This window comes from Salmo trutta, chromosome 6, assembly GCF_901001165.1.
Source record: "Salmo trutta chromosome 6, fSalTru1.1, whole genome shotgun sequence".
Taxonomy (NCBI): Eukaryota; Metazoa; Chordata; class Actinopteri; order Salmoniformes; family Salmonidae; genus Salmo; species Salmo trutta.
In genome coordinates this window covers 18,443,208-18,466,536 of record NC_042962.1, presented here as the reverse complement: position 1 = coordinate 18,466,536, position 23,329 = coordinate 18,443,208, and the positions used below count along the sequence as shown (strand labels likewise).

Genomic DNA, 23,329 nt, shown 5'->3' with positions numbered 1-23,329 from the left:
TCTCCTCGTCTGACCACGTGTTCTCGCATACCCCGAGAGCATCTGGTCAGCGGGGTGGTGGCACTGGAATCCTCATCTCTCCCAAGTGGACATTCTCTCTTTCTCCCCTGACCCATCTGTCTATCTCCTCCTTTGAATTCCATGCTGTCACAGTCACTAGCCCATTCAAGCTTAACATCCTTATCATTTATCGCCCTCCAGGTTCCCTTGGAGAGTTCATCAATGAGCTTGACGCCTTGATAAGTTCCTTTCCTGAGGATGGCTCACCTCTCACAGTTCTGGGTGACTTTAACCTCCCCACGTCTACCTTTGACTCATTCCTCTCTGCCTCCTTCTTTCCACTCCTCTCCTCTTTTGACCTCGCCCTCTCACCTTCCCCCCTACTCACAAGGCAGGCAATACGCTTGACCTCATCTTTACTTGATGCTGTTCTTCCACTAATCTCATTGCAACTCCCCTCCAAGTCTCCGACCACTACCTTGTATCCTTTTCCCTCTCCTCCAACACTACTCACTCTGCCCCTACTCAGATGGTATTGCACCGTCGCAACCTTCGCTCTCTCTCTCCTGCTACTCTCTCCTCTTCCATCCTATCATCTCTTCCCTCTGCTCAATCCTTCTCCAACCAATCTCCTGATTCTGCCTCCTCTCCTCCCTTTCTGCATCCTTTGACTCTCTATGTCCCCTATCCTCCCGGCCGGCTCGGTCCTCCCCTCCTGCTCCGTGGCTTGACGACTCATTGCGAGCTCACAGAACAGCGTTCCGGGCAGCCGAGCGGAAAGGGAGGAAAACTAGCCTCCCTGCGGACCTGGCATGTTTTCACTCCCTTTTCTCCACCTTTTCTTCCTCTGTTTCTGCTGCTAAAGCCACTTTCTACCACTCTAAATTCCAAGCATCTGCCTCTAACCCTAGGAAGCTCTTTGCCACCTTCTCCTCCCTCCTGAATCCTCCTCCCCCTCCCCCCTCCTCCCTCTCTGTGGATGACTTTGTCAACCATTTTGAAAAGAAGGTTGACGACATCCGATCCTTGTTTGTTAAGTCAAACGACACCGTTGGTCCTGCTCACATTGCCCTACCCTATCCTTTGACCTCTTTCTCCCCTCTCTCTCCAGATGAAATCTTGCAACTTGTGACGGCCGGCCGCCCAACAACCTGCCCGCTTGACCCTATCCCCTCCTCTCTTCTCTAGACCATTTCCGGAGACCTTCTCCCTTACCTCACCTCGCTCATCAACTCATCCTTGACCGCTGGCTACGTCCCTTCCGTCTTCAAGAGAGCAAGAGTTGCACCCCTTCTCAAAAAACCTACACTCAATCCCTCCGATGTCAACAACTACAGACCAGTATCCCTTCTTTCTTTTCTCTCCAAAACTCTTGAGCGTGCCGTCCTTGGCCAGCTCTCTTGCTATCTCTCTCAGAATGACCTTCTTGATGCAAATCAGTCAGGTTTCAAGACTGGTCATTCAACTGAGACTGCTCTTCTCTGTGTCACGGAGGCTCTCCGCACTACTAAAGCTAACTCACTCTCCTCTGCTCTCATTCTTCTAGACCTATCTGCTGCCTTTGATACTGTGAACCATCAGATCCTCCTCTCCACCCTCTCCGAGTTGGGCATCTCCGGCACGGCTCACTCTTGGATTGCGTCCTACCTGACAGGTCGCTCCTACCAGGTGGCGTGGCGAGAATCCGTCTCCGCACCACGTGCTCTCACCACTGGTGTCCCCCAGGGCTCAGTTCTAGGCCCTCTCCTATTCTCGCTATACACCAAGTCACTTGGCTCTGTCATATCCTCAGATGGTCTCTCCTATCATTGCTACGCAGACGACACACAATTAATCTTCTCCTTTCCCCCTTCTGATAACCAGGTGGCGAATCGAATCTCTGCATGTCTGGCAGACATATCAGTGTGGATGACGGATCACCACCTCAAGCTGAACCTCGGCAAGACGGAGCTGCTCTTCCTCCCGGGGAAGGACTGCCCGTTCCATGATCTCGCCATCACGGTTGACAACTCCAATGTGTCCTCCTCCCAGAGTGCTAAGAGCCTTGGCGTGACCCTGGACAACACCCTGTCGTTCTCCTCTAACATCAAGGCGGTGACCCGATCCTGTAGGTTCATGCTCCACAACATTCACAGAGTACGACCCTACCTCACACAGGAAGCGGAGCAGGTCCTAATCCAGGTACTTGTCATCTCCCGTCTGGATTACTGCAACTCGCTGTTGGCGGGGCTCCCTGCCTGTGCCATTAAACCCCTACAACTCATCCAGAACGCCGCAGCCCGTCTGGTGTTCAACCTTCCCAAGTTCTCTCACGTCATCCCGCTCCTCCGCACACTCCACTGGCTTCCAGTTGAAGCTCGCGTCTGCTACAAGACCATGGTGCTTGCCTACGGAGCTGTGAGGGGAACGGCACCTCCGTACCTTCAGGCTCTGATCAGTCCTTACACCCAAAGAAAGGCACTGCGTTCATCCACCTCTGGCCTGCTCGCCTCCCTACCTCTGCGGAAGCACAGTTCCCGCTCATCCCAGTCAAACCTGTTCGCTGCTCTGGCACCCCAATGGTGGAACAAGCTCCCTCACGACACCAGGACAGCGGAGTCAATCACCACCTTCCGGAGATACCTGAAACCCCACCTCTTTAAGGAATACCTGGGATAGGATTAAGTAATCCTTCTAACCCCCCCCCCAAAAAAAATATATAGATGTACTATTGTAAAGTGGTTGTTCCACTGGATATCATAAGGTGAATGCACCAATTTGTAAGTCGCTCTGGATAAGAGCGTCTGCTAAATGAAGTAAATGTAAAAGCATTCCAGGTGAAGCTGGTTGAGAAAATGCCAAGAGTGTGCAAAGCTGTCATCAAGGCAAAGGCTGGCTACTTCGAAAAATCTCAATATATAATATATATTTTGATTTGTTTAACACTTTTTTGGTTACTACATGATTCCATATGTGTTATTTCATAGTTTTGATGGCTTCACTATTATTCTACAATGTAGAAAATAGTAAAAATAAAGAAAAACTCTTGAATGAGTAGGTTTTCTAAAACTTTGGACCGGTAGTATGTGTCTGTCTTTCGGAGGGGTTGGGTTAAAAGCGGAAGTCACATTTCGTTTGGACCTTGTGTACAATTTACAAATAAAGTGATCTTATCTTACCTGCTGGGTAGGCCTCTCTTCCCCAGAGAGAGGAGCTTCTGTCCCTGAGCTGTGGCTGGTTCCTCTCTGGGCTCTCTCTTTACCAGGGGGTTGGCTGGGGGTCGTCCTCTCAGACGACCAGCCCCCTCGTACCCTGACAACATAGCCCTGAGAGCGACGGAGAGAGAGAGGGAGGGAGAGAAAGAGAGAGAGAGCAAGGGGAGAGGGGAAGGAGAGAGTGAGTAAGGGGAGAGAGAGTGAGGGAGGATAAAAATTACAGAGAAATAAATATAGAGAGAGCAAAGGGTAGAAACAGAGAGAAAGATAGGGTGAGTGGGCAGGGGGGAGAGAGGATAAAAGGGAGAGGTTATAGGACATAAGAGTGAGAGAGAAAAGGCATTGAACAGAGATGGTTACCACAGAGAGTCAGGATACCCATTTAATATCCCATCCGGAAGAGCGTATCCTACACAGGGCAAAGTCCCCAATAACTGCCCTGGGGAATTGAGATCTTTTTTCTTTATCAGGGGAAAGAGTGCCTCCTGCTGGCCCTCCAACACCACTTCCAGCAACATATGGTCACCCATCCAGGAACCGACCAGGACCGACACAGCTTAGCATCATAGGCAAGCTAGCAGTGGGCTGCAACGGTGGTAAACATACTTTATCAGTAGTACAGTCCAATAAAATACTGTTTTGGATGCTGTAAGAAAACTATCAAGACACCCCTAACAGGTAGAAGCCTCCATTTATTTTTTTATTTTATTTAACCTTTATTTCACTAGGCAAGTCAGTTAAGAACAAATTCTTATTTACAATGATGGCCGTAGTCCATAGTCTATTGTAATAGACGCATTTGCGTGTGCTTTGTTACTACTTGCCCAGACCAAAGATATATCTTGAAAGAAACATTTTCATGTAAGTGATCAATAGTCACTTAAACAAATGCTGACCTCGAACAAAACCTTTTCAGTATTGATTTATGAGTAGAGTACGGCCTACTCTAACAGACTTCTTGGCAGGTACAACAACTTGACACCATTCCAAATCATATTACCAACACAGGATCACTTAGCTTCTGAAAACAACCCTTGGCAACGGCACGGCAACGATTTATTAATAGAACAACGTACGATTACATCCGACACATTAAAGACTCCTCTGGAGGGAATTTAAAAAGTTGATAATCAAGTTAGTTTTATATTAAAACCGTTCATCACAGCTCGGCTCCCGCCCCGCTATTATACTTGACAAGCTTCCGACTGTAAACTCTGGCTGCCAGCCATCCACAGCCCGGCCAGGCCTAGACAAATAGAGCAAGCCCACTGCAATAGCAGAAAATCCTTCTGAGCAGTGCGTAAGTTAAGCCGATCGGCAGTGCTGAGTCGGCGTTTAACCCAACGCTTCTGATTCTGCTGTGGACATTGTGAAAAAAATGCAATTCGCCACCCTTAAACTTCTCTGCCGAGGAGCCAACGGCACGTCATCCGCCTCGTCTCCAACACTCTAACCTTGGAATAATTGAAATTTGCAGAGGGTAGTGTGCAATCCTCTGTTATGACTAAGATAAATACTTTGAAAATGTCAAGACAGCTGTTATTTTTCTAGTTTGGAACAGTGTCAGGGCCTCTCAGTTGAAAGTGAAATAGTGGTTCAATGACATTGGGATTGCATTTAGCCAAGTCTCCTCTCCATTGAAGGCTGCAGGACCAATTAGAAATATCTGTTGGGTGGCATTTCTTTCTTTCTTCACTCCCTGAAGTCATCACTGATCTGACATGTCTGGATGGGTGAAAGCTATGAAGTTGAACCTTTGCTCTTACCTATCCAATCATGTTAGATCAGTGAGGATGGAAACAGGGCCAGCTGGCCATCTTGACATCATCACAATGACATCACTTCCCCCCACCTGGTTTCCATGGGAGTGTCCTGGGGCGTGGCTTCCTCCTGTTCGTTGGCAGTGCACAGCCTCTTGGTCTTCTGGACAAAGTGCACAGGGACAAAGGTGATCTGCTTTTCGCCGCCCAGCCGGTCAGGTAGCACGGCCTCCTTCTTCATGTTGATGTCAGAGTAGGGACAGCCGAAGGCACTGTGGAGAAATTAAAGAAAAGGAGGGGCGGGGAGGGGTTAGAGAGAGGGATAGGGATGGAGAGAGAGTTAGAGTGAGAGCAGAAAGAGAAGAAGGCAGATTGAAAGATTGAGCCAGAAAGAGAAGAAAGAGCATGATTGAGAAAGAAAGAGAAAGACAGAGAGAAAATAAATGGCGTTAGACCTGGCTGTTAAAACATGCACTTCTCATCCGGCCAGTCCATGCAGCAGCAGCAGGACATGTTTGTGTGTGTGAGAGTTCATTTGGCCGGCATGTCACAGCGCATCAGTCAAACCATCCCTTCAAAATGACCATGTGGAGAAAGTCACAGTGTGAATCTGACCACAGTGTGGTGCTGAGGTCCAGTCAACCAGAAACAGTAAAGAGTGGAGACACATTGCTATTGTGCTCAAAGTAATTAATTATACACATCTCTAGGCTTTGCTAAGCCAGAGCACTTCTCCTGCAGAAATTCACTGTTTTAGAAAATCTCTCTCTTCCTGTCACTCTCTCTCCCTCTCCCTTTCTCTATTGTCTCACTCTCCCTCCCTCCCCCTCTCTCTCTTCTCATGCTTCTTTTGGTTCAGTTCAGCGAATTCTACTTTGGATCATGACTCACATGGAAACAACGACAACAACAATCCACAAAACAACAAAATGATAAACCTTGAAATAAACAAGAAATATTCATTATAAACTTCAATGAAGAGGCCCAAAAAAAACATGATGAAGGAATGAGAAGATTAGGCAAATGAAGTGTGAAATGGAGAGAAAGAGAAAAAGAGAGAGCAAGAGAGAGAAATGCTTGGTGGTGATTTTCTCGTCACACACACACAAACGAACACAGGTACACACACACACACACACACACACACACACACACACACACACACACACACACACACACACACGCACCCCTTGACACCCCGTCTAAATTGGTGATGGAAGATGATAGATTGCATGAGTAATACCTAAAATATATTGCCCTTATAAACACTGAGGCGTGCAGGACACTTACCTATCCACACAGGCCTGAGGGGACCCGCATCCCTATCCGCAGAAAATATTTCTGTTTTTTAATTTTGTTTTATTTTTTTTAGGGGATGGATCAGCTTTAATACTGTGGATAGATTGTTGCTTCCATCAACGTAATTGTCTGCATCATTTCCAATCCCCCATATATTTTTGGGGTATATATCTACACACACATACATACCCATAAACACAGAAATACATACGTACATCAAAATACATACATAAAAATACATACATTTGAAGTCGGAAGTTTACATACACCTTAAACAAATACATTTAAACTCAGTTTTTCACAATTCCTGACATTTAATCCTTGTAAAAATTCCCTGTTTTAAGTCAGTTAGGATCACCACTTTATTTTCAGAATGTGAAATGTCAGAATAATAGTAGAGAGAATGATTTATTTCAGCTTTTATTTCTTTCATCACATTCCCAGTGGGTCAGAAGTTCACATACACTCAATTAGTATTTGGTAGCATTGCCTTTAAATTGCTTAACTTGGGCCAAACGTTTCGAGTAGCCTTCCACAAGCTTGCCACAATAAGTTAAATTTTGGCCCATTCCTCCTGACAGAGCTGGTGTAACTGAGTCAGGTTTGCAGGCCTCCTTGCTCGCACACGCTTTTTCAGTTCTGCCCACAAATTTTCTATAGGATTGAGGTTAGGGCTTTGTGATGGCCACTCCAATACCTTGACTTTGCTGTCCTTAAGCCATTTTGCCATGAGTTTGGAAGTATGCTTGGGGTCATTGTTCATTTAGAAGACCCATTTGTGACCAAGCTTTAACTTCCTGACTGATGTCTTGAGATGTTGCTTCAATATAGCCACAATGTTCCTGCCTCATGATGCCATCTATTTTGTGAAATGCACCAGACCCTCCTGCAGCAAAGCACCCCCACAACATGATGCTGCCACCCCCGTGCTTCACGGTTGGGATGGTGTTCTTCGGCTTGCAAGCCTCCCCCTTTTTCCTCCAAACATAACGATGGTCATTATGGCCAAACACTTCTATTTTTGTTTCATCAGACCAGAGGACATTTCTCCGAAAAGTACGATCTTTGTCCCCATGAGCAGTTGCAAACCGTAGTCAGGCATATTTATGGCGGTTTTGGAGCAGTGGCTTCTTCCTTGCTGAGCGGCCTTTCAGGTTATGTCGATATAGGACTCGTTTTACTGTGGATATAGATACTTTTGTACCTGTTTCCTCTAGCATCTTCACAAGGTCCTTTGCTGTTGTTCTGGGATTGATTTGCACTTTTTGCACCAAAGTACGTTCATCTCTAGGAGACAGAAAGCATCTCCTTCCTGAGTGGTATAACGGCTGCGTGGTCCCATGGTGTTTATACTTGCGTACTATTGTTTGTGCAGATGAACGTGGTACCTTCAGGTGTTTGGAAATTGCTCCCAAGGATGAACCAGACTTGTGGAGGTCTACAATGTTTTTTCTGAGGTTTTTCTGGAAAAATGACTTGTGTCATACACAAAGTAGATGTCCTAACCGACTTGCCAAAACTATAGTTTGTTAACAAGACATTTGCGGAGTGGTTGAAAAATGAGTTTTAATGACTTCAACCTAAGTGTATGCATGTAAACTTCCGACTTCAACTGTACATACACACACACTTTTTTTTAAATATACCTTTATTATTCCCCGTAAACCCTACCACCCCATCCCCCAATTGGAGTAAACTAATTAACAATAACACTTAGGCTTCTACCTTCAGTTTATACAAACTATACACATTTTACAGAATCTATTTTACAATAGTTATATTTTGTTTATTTTTAGTCCTGGCCTTCCTCTATTTCTGATGCCCATCTAGTTTAATTTCTATTTGTAACTGTGCTATTTCACAAAATTTCTGAACCTATATACATTTTACAGACCGCGTATGTTTTACATTTGTTATCTTGTTGCTATTAGTCCCACCCTTCAGCTCCATTCAACCCCTCCCATCTATCTCTTAACACCATCCATTTTGGATTTCTATTTGCCATATATTTTTCAACTGTGCTGTGATGCTTCACAAAAGTACTGAATCTTTCTATTCTCATAGTTTCTACAGATTGTAAATTAAAGATAAACATTTTTGCTAAAATAATGATTATATTATTGATCGATTGACTATGACTTTTCAAATCATCCAGTATTGCTATCTGCAGCGTTAGTTCTAGGTAAATGTTATAATTCTTCAGCCATTCCTGGACCTGTGACCAAAAACGAGCTACATATGGACAGTACCAAAATAAATTATCTAATGACTGCCTCCTCGCAGCAAAATCTGCAGAGCTGGGAAGATTGTATCCCCCATGTATAACATTGTATTGGTTGAAAGAATTTTGTATAATAATTAATTTCTTTAAATGAAAACATTAATCATCAGCGTACAATGACACCTTTGTTTTTAATCCATGGATTTCTAATCCCTTAATATTATTGTTGGATCTAATTTTAACAGCTAACATTTCGATGGCAATAATAAATATACATGCCCGATAGTGGACAACCTTGTTTAACTCCTCTTGACAGTTTAAAACTTTCTGAGATGTAGTCATTATTTACTATTTTACACCTAGGGTTACTATACATAACTTTAACCCATTTTATAAGAGATTCTCCAAAATTGAAATATTCCAGGCATTTATATATAAACTCTAGTCGTACTTTATCAAAAGCCTTTTCAAAGTCAGCTTCGAAAACCAGGCCTGGTTTCCCCGATATTTCATAGTATTCTATTGTTTCCAATACTTGTCTAATATTATCTACAATGTATCATCCACGTAAAAAACCTGTCTGATTAGGATAAATAATATCAGACAAAACCTTTTTAATTCTATGCACCAAGCATTTAGCTAGAATTTTTTTTCCTCCTCTGTAATTTGGCCTTCACATGAGTCTTTCTGTAGATGTTAATTTTATATTATTAATAGGGAAAAAATCCATTCAATTAGCTGAGGTTAGTGGAGATGGAGGAGACAAATTAAAACATATTCTTAAAGTACTTTACTTCCTCTTTCAAAATATTGTTCGGTGAATCATGAGTGACTCTATTTGTAACAAGTTTCAGTCAAAAAATAATAATAATTGGTAGCATTTCTATGTTGAAAATTTAAAACAAATTTGGTGCATTTTCCCCATATTCCATCCAGTTTGCTTTATTCTTTATAATATATTACACTGGCTCTTTCTTGTATACGTTCCTCCAATTCTTTTTGTTTTTCCTCCAACTTACTCTGAGCCTTTATGGTACAGTTTTTATTGCTGTCTGTCTGTTCTGTTAGCCCTTCAATTTCCTTTGATAATATGGACTCTAATCTGCAGAATTAGGTGACTATTTCTTTAAACTTGAGGCTATACTTATCTTTTAAGGCCTTGGATAACAGCGTGAGTGTATATATTTTCAGATACAGTTTTGTATTTGCATTTATTAAGGATCCCATTAGCTGCTGCCAAGGCAGGAGCTACTCTTCCTGGTGTCCAGCAATATTAAGGCAGTTATATACAATTTAAAATAATACATGAGATCACGTCATAACATTTTTCACAACATATTAAGTGTGTTCGCTCAGGCCATCACTCTACTACCACCACTTATCTACAATACAAAATCCATGTGTACGTGTGTAGAGGGTGTGTCTTATCATGTGTATGTGTGTCTCTGTGTGTGTGTGTGTGTGTGTGTGTGTGTCTCTTCACAGTCCCTGCTGTTCCATAAGGTGTATCTTTAGCAGTTTTTTAAATCTGATTCTACTGCTTGCATCAGTTACCTGATGTGGAAGAATGTTCCATGTAGCCATGGCTCTATGTAGTACTGTGCGCCTCCCATTGTCTGTTCTTGACTTGGGGATTGTGAAGAGACCTTTGGTGGCATGTCTTGTGGGGTATGCATGGGTGTCCGAGCTGTGTGCTAGTAGTTTAAACAGACACCTCCGTGCATTCAGTATGTCAACACTTCTTACAAAAACAAGTAGTGATGAAGTCACTTTCCTCTACTTTGAGCCATGAGAGATTTACATGCATACTATTAATGTTAGCTCAACGTGTACATTTAAGGGCCAGCCGTGCAGCCCTGTAATTTTCAGAGGTCCCTCTTTGTGGCACCTGACCACACGACTGAACAGTAGCCCAGCTGCAACAAAACTAGAGCCTGTAGGACCTGCCTTGTTAAGAACCCAGAGTAGCGCTTTATTATGGACAGACTTCTCCCCATCTTAGCTACAGTTGTATCAACATGTTTTGACCATGACCATTTACAAACCAGAGTTACTCCAAGCAGTTTAGTCACCTCAACTTGCTCAATTTCCACATTATGTATTACAAGTTTTAGTTGAGGTTTAGGGTTTAGTAAATTATTTCTCCCAAATTCAATGCTTTTAGTTTTTGAAATATTTAGGACTAACTTATTCCTTGCCACCAAATCTGAAACTAACTGCAGCTCTTTGTTAAGTGTTGCAGTGATTTCACTCCCTGGTGTAGCTGACATGTATAGTGTCATCTGCATACTGCCATGCCATGCCATGCCATGCCATGCCATGCCATGCCATGGACAGACAGACAGACAGACAGACAGACAGACAGACAGACAGACAGACAGACAGACAGACAGACAGACAGACAGACAGACAGACAGACAGACAGACAGACAGACAGACAGACAGACAGACAGACAGACAGACAGACAGACAGACAGACAGACAGACAGACAGACAGACAGACAGACAGACAGACAGACAGACAGACAGACAGACAGACAGACAGACAGACAGACAGACAGACAGACAGACAGACAGACAGACAGACAGACAGACAGACAGACAGACAGACAGACAGACAGACAGACAGACAGACAGACAGACAGACAGACAGACAGACAGACAGACATAGACACACTGGCTTTACTCAAGGGCAGTGGCATGTCATTAGTAAAGATTGAAAAGTAAGGGTCCTAGACAGCTGCCCTGGGGAATTCCTGGAGGGCACACTTTCTAGTAGGCTTAGATTGAAGATATGACAAATATGGGTGGCAATATCTTCAGTAATTTTCCATGCAAGTTGTCAGAACCTGGTGGATTGTCATTGTTGATAGACAACAATAGTTGACAACTCTCACATTCTTTTGGCTGAAAATAAATATACAGCAACGAGTAAATGAGGGGTCACTATAAGTGTAACAGCAACAGCAAGCAAGTCACTGGGGTGGTGAGGGTCAACTGCTCTCATTTGTTGTACATGTTTCCCCCACCAAGATTACTTTCAAGGCTGGGCACCTCTTAAGCCCCCCAAAGCAACATCCAGGCCTGCTCTGACACTACAACTGTCAACCAATAGAGACAAAACTCTCTTAGCTGGGGGCCAACGGAGCAAAATGGGGGGCTACATCCGCCTATACAATGCTAAAGGAAACACTGGAACTTACAGCTGGTTTGGAGCGGGAGATCAGAAGAACAAGAAAAGGTTCCTCTGACATATCACAAAAGTCCACATCTTCACGCTCCATTACAGTCCATAAGCCCAGCTCCCTCTACGCATCTCAAGTGCGGCCACTAATTTTACTGAGAAAAACTGTCCACTCGAAACAGAGTGTTAACAGGCATAGATAAGGAGACAATTGATTGGACATGATTTGGAAAGGCACACACCTATCTATTTAAGGTCCCACAGTTCAGAGTGCATGACAGAGCAAATTTAAGCCATAAGGTCAAAGGAATGGTCCGTAGAGCTCCGAGACAGGATTGTGTTGAGGAACAGATCTGTGGAAGCGTACCAAAGTATTTCTGCAGCATTGAAGGTCCCCAAAAACACAGTGGCCTTCATCATTCTTAAATAGAAGAAGTTTGGAACTACCAAGACTCTTCTTAGACTGGCCACCCGGCCCAACTGAACACTCGGAGGAGAAAGGCCTTGGTCAGGGAGTTGACCAAACTTCCAGAAGGACAACCATCTCTGCAGCACTCCACCAATAAGGCCTTTATGGTAGATTGGCCAGACGGAAGCCACTCTTCAGTAAAAGGCACATGACAGCTCGCTTGGAGTTTGCCAAAAGGCTACTTAAGACTGGCAGACCATGAGAAACAAGATTCTCTGGTCTGATGAAACCAAAATTGAACTCTTTGGCCTGAATGCCAAGCGTCACGTCTGGAGGAAAACTGGCACCATCCATACGGTGAAGTATGGTGGTGGCAGCATCATGCTGTGGGGATGTTTTTCAGTGGCAGGGGCTGTGAGATTAGCCAGGATCGAGGCAAAGATGAACGGAGCAAAGTACAGAGAGATCCCTGATGAAAACCTGTTCCAGACCGCTCAGGACCTCAGACTAGGGCGAAGGTTCATCTTCCAACAGGACAACGACCCTAAGCACACAGCCTAGACAACGCAGGAGTGGCTTCAGGACAAGACTCAATGTCCTTAAGTGGTTCAGCAAGAGCCCAGACTTGAACCCGATCGAACATCTCTGGAGAGACCTGAAAATAGTTGTGCAGCAACACTCCCCATCCAACCTGACAGAGCTTGAGAAAATCTGCAGAGAAGAATGGGAGAAACTTCTGAAATACAGGGCTACAAGCTTGTAGCATCATATCCAAGAAGACTTGAGGCTGTAATCACTGCCAAAGGTGCTTCAACAAAGTAAAGGGTCTGAATACTTTCTTTATAAAATTGCAAACATGTCTAAAAACCTGTTTTTGCTTTGTCATTATGGGGTATTGTGTGTTGATTGATGAGAAAAAAAAATGTATACATTTAAGAATAAGGCTGTAACGTAACAATATGTGGAAAATGTCAAGGGGTCTAAATACTTGCCGAATGCACTGTAGGCCTGCATCTGTTGCCATAAATTGAGCCGACACACATACAGACAGACACACACACTTCTACCTTGGGACCAACTAAACCGTAGCACGGGTCAAGGAAAAACACATACATCTGTGCATTTTGATAGGGGGATGAAACTGCGCTCTCAGCAGACCGGAGACGAGACAATTTATGTTGACGCCAGCTGTGGAAATCGACTATGCTTGCGTTCATTAAAACAAAATGCTGCATGATGGAACTACAGGCGACTGAAGCAGGAGGGTTTTAGTAGCTCAAAAATAGATTGCAGCAGTAGTCTGAGTGTTGAGAAGCTAAAATTACGCTGTTCAGAGAGTGGTTGGTCGCCACACTCTGTGCCCTTTCCTCCACTGCAGATGGTTTAGAGAGATAAGATCAATTTGTACTGCAGGAAAGAGCCGTGCTGGGCTGTTCTAATGCCCAGGCAGGGCGCTAAAGTGGGCACTTTCCATTCAAATGTTATCTCAATGGAAATGAACATGCCTTGTCTTTGTGCGGAATCGTATTCTGTAAATGAGTTGACCCTTTGAGGTCAAAGGTTAAACCCATAATCATTGAAAGGTGAATTGTATAACACCCTGAAGGTCCCTCAACACATACAAATGTACTTTTATTTTTTCTTCAAAGTAAAGTAAGTCACCGTTTTATAAATATTCATGAGATTATTATAATGAGATTGCATAACGCTTGACTCGAGCAGTAGATGAGCTCCCACACTCCCAAACCTTCAGGCTAATACCAAAATTCAAACTAGGATAATATTACCTCTTCACCAATAACGCCTCTGGAATTAAAAAGAATACTTTCATCAAAATCAGTGAGGCTGCCGGAGCGTAATGCCGTGTGGGGGTATGAAATAGCTCTCAGCTTCCTGATTAGTTATTTTAATATGCATGTCGAATGATGTTTTTATTACCGTGCACTGCAGAGATGACTGAATACAGCTCTGTGTGTGTGTTCCTGTGTGTTTGCATGTGTGTTTGTGTATGTACAAGCCTACAATCCAAGATGGCATAGCAGTCAGACGTTCTTTGTCCTCGTCTTGTCGTGTCCCGTGTATATATATATTTACATCTTTTCTTCGCATATCTTTTTATATATTGTTTTCTAAAAACTCAACTTCAAAACTCTCCTGCAACCCACCTCACCAATTAAAAAAAAAAGTATTATTTACCTCAAATCTGAAATCCACAACAGAAGTTAGCCAGTTCACTAGCTAACGTTAAAACTCAGCTAACCACGGTTGGCGGTCATCAGCTATCCCTTAGCTCGAAAAGCTATCGCCAGTTTTGTACAACGCGACTCAGACCAGAGCATACTGGACCTATTTTCTCTCCGTATCCCCGGATTTCTACCGCAAGCTCTGGACATTTACACCTGGATCTTGCAGCTAGCTAGCTGCTATCTGAGTGACTATTGGCTAACGTCGGTCCCGGAGCTAACATCAATTATTCCGGAGCTAGCCAGCTGAAGAGTTCCATCAGCCACTCCTGGGCTACAATCACCTATCCGGACCCGTTTTACTGTCGATGCGGAGCCCCATCGGGCCTTCACGACTGGACTACCAACTCCGAGGGAGTTATCCAACTGGCCCCTCCGTCGCGACGGAACCTGAACGCCCATCTGCGGCCAGCTAATCATTAGCTGTCTTATCGGCTGCTATCTAAATAGGTCTATCGGCCAATTTACTTGGGCCACTATAACTATAACTATTTTGCCAATTGGATTGGTCCCCTCTACCAAACGGAACCCCACTAATCTACCGACGGAAATGCACGAGGTGGGTAAAAACAGACCATCTTCTGCCAACTTGCTACCCATGGCCCGGTTAGCTGTCTGAATCGCCGTGACCGCAAACGACCTCGCCATTCACTGGACCCTTTTGATCACTTGGCTAAGCATGCCTCTCCTTAATGTCAATATGCCTTGTCCATTGCTGTTCTGGTTAGTGTTTATTGACTTATTTCACTGTAGAGCCTTTAGCCCTGCTCATTATACCTTATCCAACCTCTCAGTTCCTCCACCCACACATGCTATGACATCTTCTAGTTTCAATGATGTTTCTAGAGACAATATCTCTCTCATCATCACTAAATGCCTAGGTTTACCTCCACTGTATTCACATCCTACCATACCTTTGTCTGTACATTATACCTTGAAGCTATTTTATCGCCCCCAGAAACATGCTCTTTTTACTCTCTGTTCCGGACGTCCTAAATGACCAATTCTCATAGCTTTTAGCCGTACCCTTATCCTACTCCTCTTCTGATCCTCTGGCGATGTAGAGGTGAATCCAGGCCCAGTAGTGCCTAGCTCCACTCCTATTCCCCAGGCGCTCTCTTTTGATGACTTCTGTAACCGTAATAGCCTTGGTTTCATGCATGTTAACATTAGAAGCCTCCTCCCTAAGTTTGTTTTATTCACTGCTTTAGAACACTCTGCCAACCCGGATGTCCTAGCCATGTCTGAATCCTGGCTTAGGAAGACCACCAAAAACTCTGAAATCTCCATCCCTAACTACAACATTTTCAGACAAGATAGAACGGCCAAAGGGGGCGGTGTTGCAATCTACTGCAGAGATAGCCTGCAGAGTTATTTCCTACTACCCAGGTCTGTACACAAATAATTTGAACTTCTCCTTTTAAAAATCCACCTCTCTAAAAACAAGTCTCTCACCGTTGCTGCCTGCTATAGACCACCCTCTGCCCCCAGCTGTGCTCTGGACACCATATGTGAACTGATTGCCCCCCATCTATCTTCAGAGCTCGTGCTGCTAGGTGACCTAAACTGGGACATGCTTCACACCCCGGCCATCCTACAATCTAAGCTTGATGCCCTCAATCTCACACAAATTATCAATGAACCTACCAGGTACCACCCCAAAGCCGTCAACACGGGCACCCTCGTGATATGCAATTTATCAGGGAAGTTAGAAACCAATATACACAGGCAGTTAGAAAAGCCAAGGCTAGCTTTTTCAAGCAGAAATTTGCTTCCTTCAACACAAACTCAAAAAGGTTCTGGGGCACTGTAAAGTCCATGGAGAAAAAGAGAACCTCCTCCCAGCTGCCCACTGTACTGAGGATAGGAAACTCTGTCACCACCGATAAATCCACTATAATTGAGAATTTCAAGAACCATTTTTCTACAGCTGGCCATGCTTTCCACCTGGCTACCCCTACCCCGGTCAACAGCACTGCACCCCCCACAGCAACTCGCCCAAGCCTTACCCATTTCTCCTTCTCCAAAATCCAGTCAGCTGATGTTCTGAAAGAGCTGCAAAATCTGGACCCCTACAAACCAGCCGGGCTAGACAATCTGGACCATCGCTTTCTAAAATTATCTTCCGAAATTGTTGCAACCCCTATTACTAGCCTGTTCAACCTCTCTTTCGTGTCGTCTGAGATTCCCAAAGATTGGAAAGCAACTGCGGTCATCCCCTTCTTCAAAGGGGGGGACACTCTTGACCCAAACTGCTACAGACCTATATCTATCCTACCCTGCCTTTCTAAAGTCTTCGAAAGCCAAGTCAACAAACAGATTACTGACCATTTCGAATCCCACCGCACCTTCTCCGCTATGCAATCTGGTTTCAGAGCTGGTCATGGGTGCACCTCAGCCATGCTCAAGGTCCTAAACGATATCTTAACCGCCATCGATAAGAAACAATACTGTGCAGCCGTATTCATTGACCTGGCCAAGGCTTTCGACTGTGTCAATCACCACATTCTCATCGGCAGACTCAATAGCCTTGGTTTCTCAAATGATTGCCTCGCCTGGTTCACCAACTACTTCTCTGATAGAGTTCAGTGTGTCAAATCGGAGGGCCTGTTGTCCGGGCCTCTGGCAGTCTCTATGGGGGTACCACAGGGTTCAATTCTTGGGCCGACTCTTTTCTCTGTATACATCAGTGATGTAGCTCTTGCTGCCGGGGAGTCTCTGATCCACCTCTACGCAGACGACACCATTCTGTATACTTCTGGCCCTTCTTTGGACACTGTGTTAACTACCCTCCATACGAGCTTCAATGCCATACAACTCTCCTTCTGTGGCCTCCAACAGCTCTTAAATACAAGTAAAACTAAATGCATGCTCTTCAACCGATCGCTGCCTGCACATGCCCGCCCGTCCAGCATCACTACTCTGGATGGTTCTGACTTTGAATATGTGGACAACTACAAATACCTAGGTGTCTGGTTAGACTGTAATCTCTCCTTCCAGACTCACATCAAACATCTCCAATCCAAAGTTAAATATTGCTTTCTATTACACAACAAAGCATCCTTCACTCATGCTGCCAAACATACCCTCGTAAAACTGACCATCCTACTGATCCTCGACTTCGGCGATGTCATTTTTCAAAATAGCCTCCAATACCCTACTCAATAAACTGGATGCAGTCAATCACAGTGCCATCCATTTTGTCACCAAAGCCCCATATACTACCCACCACTGCGACCTGTACGCTCTCGTTGGCTGGCCCTTGCTTCATACTCGTCGCCAAACCCACTGGCTCCAGGTCATCTACAAGACCCTGCTAGGTAAAGTTCCCCCTTATCTCAGCTCGCTGGTCACCATAGCAGCACCCAAATGTATCACGCGATCCAGCAGGTATATCTCTCTGGTCACCCCCAAAGCCAATTCCTCCTTCGGCCGCCTCTCCTTCCAGTTCTCTGCTGCCAATGACTGGAACGAACTACAAAAATCTCTAAAACTGGAAACACTTATCTCCCTCACTAGCTTTAAGCACCAGCTGTCAGAGCAGCTCACAGATTACTGCACCTGTACATAGCCCATCTATAATTTAGCCCCAACAACTATCGCTTCCCCTACTGTATTTATTTATTTATTTTGCTCCTTTGCACCCCATTATTTGTATTTCTACTTTGCACTTTCTTCCACTGCAAATCTACCATTCCAGTGTTTTACTTGCTATATTGTATTTACTTCGCCACCATGGCCATTTTTGCCTTTACCTCCCTTATCTTACCTCATTTGCTCACTTTGTATATAGACTTATTTTTCTACTATATTATTGACTGTATGTTTGTTTTACTCCATGTGTAACTCTGTGTTGTTGTATGTGTCAAACTGCTTGCTTTATCTTGGCCAGGTCGCAATTGTAAATGAGAACTTGTTCTCAACTTGCCTACCTGGTTAAATAAAGGTGAAATATTTTTTTTTGTTAAATGTATAAATGTGTGAGTCGTAATAATGTGAGCCTCAGTGTCTCTGCTCCCAACAGCCTCTGAGCAGTCACAACCGTTTACTCAGATGACGGGGGCCATTAAAGAATAAAAACATGCCACAATAACATAAAAGAAGTGATGATATGCGACTCGCTTCAGAAAACTATGCGTATGTCGCGGATCATTACTTCACAGAAGAGCCATTTGAAAGTAAACTTTTTTTTAATAAAAATGTTTTTTGGGGGGCAGAATGCCTTCTGGAACATGTAAACTTTCATGTGCCTTAATAACACAGTTGTATGCCATCTGTAAATAGGAATACAATTGTTAAATTACGAGACTAGTTGGTTTAGCCATGGAAAAAGACATGAACCTTTCCGCTAGCCATGATTGGCTGAGAAAATGGGTGGGCTGGACATGCCGAGATACGAGTTCAGATTGCTCTGCCATGTAGCACGCGTCGGTCTATAACATGCGCTGGTCAGTATGTGTAGGTAATCCTTAATAACAGAGCTTTTTTGAAAGATATCACGTAGGAGAACTGCAAAAGTGTTGCTCTCCACTTTCTGGAGAACCGAGTTTTGAAATCAGCGGCATTAGAGTTTGATAGCTAAGGAAATTGAGAAAATTCTGGCGTTTGATTGCAAATATGCAGACGGAGTCAAAAAGAGAACACACAGAAGGCTGTTGTATAAAACACCTGTCTCCGGATTACATCTTCAAACTAAGGGCAACCATCCATCCGTGAAAGAGGGAGAAGCATCCATCCATGTATAGGAATATACGAACGCTCAACACCCGTTGAATATGGCCGGTGTCAGTAAATGTTGGCAAAAAAGAGCAATTCAATTGTTGCCTGCAGCACATTTGCAGTCACCAATGCTCTGGATAACATAAAAACAGCCTAAACAGCTCTGCTAGGGCGAGTAAAATGGTCAGAGTAAGCTGTTCCCTCATTTGTGTCTGGAAGTTGTTAGCAAACTAGCCAACATTAGCCAGTCAGCTTGGGTGCTTGACTGCTGTTGTTAGGTCATAATGCTCAGATCAACCCTACTCCTCGGCCAGAGCGTCCAATGTGCGCTCTGAACTCCCCAAGAGCAAAACGCTCTGGATTTACACACGGACAATCTGACAACGCTCTGAGTTTATGAATGCCCAGAGCGCACTCTGAGCACACTCTGGCACTCCAGATTGAATTTACCAACACACCCGTAGTATAAACCAGCCTTTAGTTTTGAAATCTTTGGTTGTTTTGTACATGCCTCACATGTGAATCCTTGAAGAGATGGGTGGGGCTAAGGCTTAAGAGGGTGTGAATTATGCTGGATGGGTGTAGACAAAGAAGAGCTCTCCAGTAGGTGTACCAAAACATTCAAGGGACATTTTCTCAAAAAGTGAGGTTACAAGTTTATCAATATTTTCTAGCTCTGAGTCTCTACTTTTATCCAATGTAAAATACACAATTTGAAATTTTGCTACATAAGATCGAATCGAGCTGGTCGGTCACATATTTCTACCCACATATGTTATTCTCCACATAAAACTGAAGTTCTGAGTTCATGATAATTCATGCAAATGAAATTCAAATGAGTTGTTAATGAAGTTGGGTTAGAGCCACATTTCTAGAGTTTTTCTTTTGCTGCAGTAACAGGGCTTGAAGCATGGTACTATGGTTGTGTAGGACTCTGTCTGTCACTGCACTCCACTCTCATTCCATTCAGAGTTGATTATATCCTTGGAAAAGGTGAGGCACAAAAATAGCAGAGGGCGAGTTGAATCCTCAGACAGACGCTCATGGAGACAGAGGGAAAGAGGGAAAGGGGGAGAGAGGGAGAGAGGAGTGAATGGAAGGACTACTACTACTACCACTGTCGTATAGTATTGACTACTACATTATAAAAACAGAGAGATCTACAATTTGTTAATTGAAAAAGTCAACTTTGACACCTGGCATTGTCAAAATATACCACGACTAAAATGAATATTAGTCGGCAAGATTCCGAATTTTCTCACCTAAAGTGCCATATATTCAAAGACACATCCTCTTCCATTATCAAAAACTGAGAATTTCCACCAAGCACTCTGCAAAGCGGTGTGTTTTTGTAAAACAAATGGGTTAGAGAGGGCCATAACCCCAGTGGTATGACAGCCGGTGATAGACTGTGCGCTGCTTTGTCAGTCAGTCAGTCAGTCAGTCAGTCAGTCAGTCAGAGTCTTGGCAGGGAGAAGAGCATGGAGCAGGCCTGCAAGCTGCAGGGTTAACTTCTCTAGGCTGCTCGTATCTGAGCTCCGTGAGTGAACATGGTCCAGGAGTGCATGTCCTCCATCATCCCTTTTTCTCCTCTCCTTTGTGGAGGCACCTCTGGCTCCCCTAGGTGAAAAGATTAGAACCCGACTGGTTGCAGCCCTTTCTCCCCCCACAGAGAAGCCCAGGTCAGCTAGCCTAGAGCTAGATGCTAACGCTAGCAAGGATTCGTGCTCCAATGAGCTATCGCTGGATGTTAATGCTAGCAACACTCTCTCACTGTTGTTGCATGGAGCCAACCAACAGGCCATGCAATGCTGCAGTTATAGCAGCATATCCTCCTGCTCCTCCTTGCACAAAGACGGAGGTAGCGGTCCTGCTGCTGGGTTGTTGCCCTCCTACGGCCTCCTCCACATCTCCTGATGTACTGGCCTGTCTCCTGGTAGCGCCTCCATGCTCTGGACACTACGCTGACAGACACAGCAAACCTTCTTGCCACAGCTCGCATTGATGTGCCATCCTGGATGAGCTGAACTACCTGAGCCACTTGTGTGGGTTGTAGACTCCGTCTCATGCTACCACTAGAGTGAAAGCACCGCCAGCATTCAAAAGTGACCAAAACATCAGCCAGGAAGCATAGGAACTGAGAAGTGGTCTGTGGTCCCCACCTGCAGAACCAATCCTTTATTGGGGGTGTCTTGCTAATTGCCTATAATTTCCACCTGTTGTCTATTCCATTTGCACAAGAGCATGTGAAATGTATTGTCAATCAGTGTTGCTTCCTAAGTGGACAGTTTGATTTCACAGAAGTGTGATTGACTTGGAGTTACATTGTGTTGTTTAAGTGTTCCCTTTATTTTTTGAGCAGTGTATATTACCCACAGACAATGGCATCCACATCTCACCTTGCCAAAGCCAGCTGTTGGTGGATAATACCTTAATTTGTGTTATTAGTCCTTCCTGATCTGGGTGTCAATGGGCACACACAAAGCAAATTGAGCAAACAAAATATGCCTCTAAACAATGGTGACATGCTATCAGAAAAGCCAAGCTGGGGATAGGTCTGGCACAGAAACAATTCTTAGCCGCTACCCTCTATGCACTTGTAGGGATTGGAAAGGATGTGTTTGATTTGATGGGTATAAGGAACATGGTGAACGTGCTACCAAGCCTATCAGAGAGCAAGGTGGAACTACTACCATACTGCTGATACCTTTCTAATCCCTTCAGATCTACAAGGTTTAGGGGCTTGGGGATTCTTCTGGACCGGCAGATATTGTCAGACAATGTAGTCATCAACAGGTGTCTTACCTGTGGTGTCCTGTGTATTTGGCTCCTTTGATGTGGCCCACGCCCCTGCAGCCCGGAGTGGGGCACACTCCCTGGGTCACGGAGCTCTTAAGGTCAGAAGGTCCTGCGTGTGCTGGATGGGGATGACAACCAACAAACCAATCACAAGGTATGCTTGAGGCTGGAAAGAAAGAGTTTGAAGATAACGCTTGCTTTTCATTGATTGATTTACTCAACAGGCAAGTAGGTAAAATTGGGTCAGCATATGCATTCAGTTTATATTAACTACATTCAGTGCCTTTGGAAAGTATTCAGACCACTTAATTTTTTCAAAATTCTGTTACATTACAGCCTCATTCTAAAATGAATGAAATTGTTTTTTCTCCTCAATCTACACACCATACTGACAAAGCAAAAACAGGTTTTTAGAAATGTTAGCAAATGCAATAAATATAAAAAACTTTATTTCACATTTACATAAGTATTCAGACCTTTTACTCAGTACTTTGTTGTAGCACCTTTGGCAGCGATTACAGTATCGAGTCTTATTGGGTATGATGCTACAAGCTTGGTACACCTGTATTTAGGGAGCTTCTCCCATTCTTCTCTGCAGATCCTCTCAAGCTCTGTCAGGGTGGATGGGGAGTGTTGCTGCACAGCTATTTTCAGTTCTCTCCAGAGATGTTCGATCGGGTTCAAGTCCGGGCTCTTGCTGAGCCACTCAAGGACATTCAGAGACTTGTCCCGAAGCCACTCCTGTGTTATCTTGGCTGTGTGCTTCGGGTCGTTGTCCTGTTGGAAGGTGAACCTTCGCCCCAGTCTGAGGTCCTGAGTGCTCTGGATCTCTCTGTACTTTGCTCTGTTCATCTTTGCCTCCATCCCGACTAATCTCCCAGCCCCTGCTGCTGAAAAACATCCCCACAGCATGATGCTGCCACCACCATACTTCACCGTAGGGATGGTACCAGGTTCCCTCCAGACGTGACACTTGGCATTCAGGCCAAAGAGTTATTGGTTTCATCAGACCAGAGAATCTTGTTTCTCATGGTCTGACAGTCTTAAGTAGCCTTTTGGCAAACTCCAAGCAGGCCGTCATGTGCCTTTTACTGAAGAGTGGCTTCCGTCTGGCCAATCTACAATAAAGGCCTTATTGGTGGAGTGCTGCAGAGATATGTTGTCCTTCTGGAAGTTTGACCAAGAACCAAGGCCCTTCTCCTCCGAGTGCTCAGTTTGGCTGGGCGGCCAGCTCTAAGAAGAGTCTTGGTGGTTCCAAACTTATTCCATTTAAGAATGATGAAGGCCAATGTGTTCTTGGGGACCTTCAATGCTGCAGAAATGTTTTGTTACCCTTCCCCAGTTCTGTGCCTCGAAACAATTCTGTCTCTGAGCTCTACGGACAATTCCTTCAACCTCATGGCTTGGTTTTTGCTCTGACATGCACTGTTAACTGTGGGACCTTATATAGACAGGTGTGTGCCTTTCCAAATCATGTCCAATCAATTGAATTTACCACAGG

General features: G+C 44.4%; 1 protein-coding gene across 4 annotated transcripts in view; it reads right to left on the bottom strand.

The window, feature by feature from the left end:
• LOC115195569 (lethal(3)malignant brain tumor-like protein 4) overlaps positions 1 to 23,329 on the bottom strand; it is a 148,523-nt gene that overhangs the window by 73,090 nt on the left and 52,104 nt on the right. For all 4 annotated transcript variants that reach the window (XM_029755553.1, XM_029755554.1, XM_029755556.1 and 1 more), the window contains 3 exons: positions 21,835 to 21,946; positions 5,047 to 5,226; positions 3,159 to 3,305 (listed from right to left, as the gene is read on the bottom strand). In XM_029755553.1, coding sequence (XP_029611413.1) covers positions 3,159 to 3,305; positions 5,047 to 5,226; positions 21,835 to 21,946 — 439 coding nt within the window. The remainder of the gene's footprint in view (positions 1 to 3,158; positions 3,306 to 5,046; positions 5,227 to 21,834; positions 21,947 to 23,329) is intronic.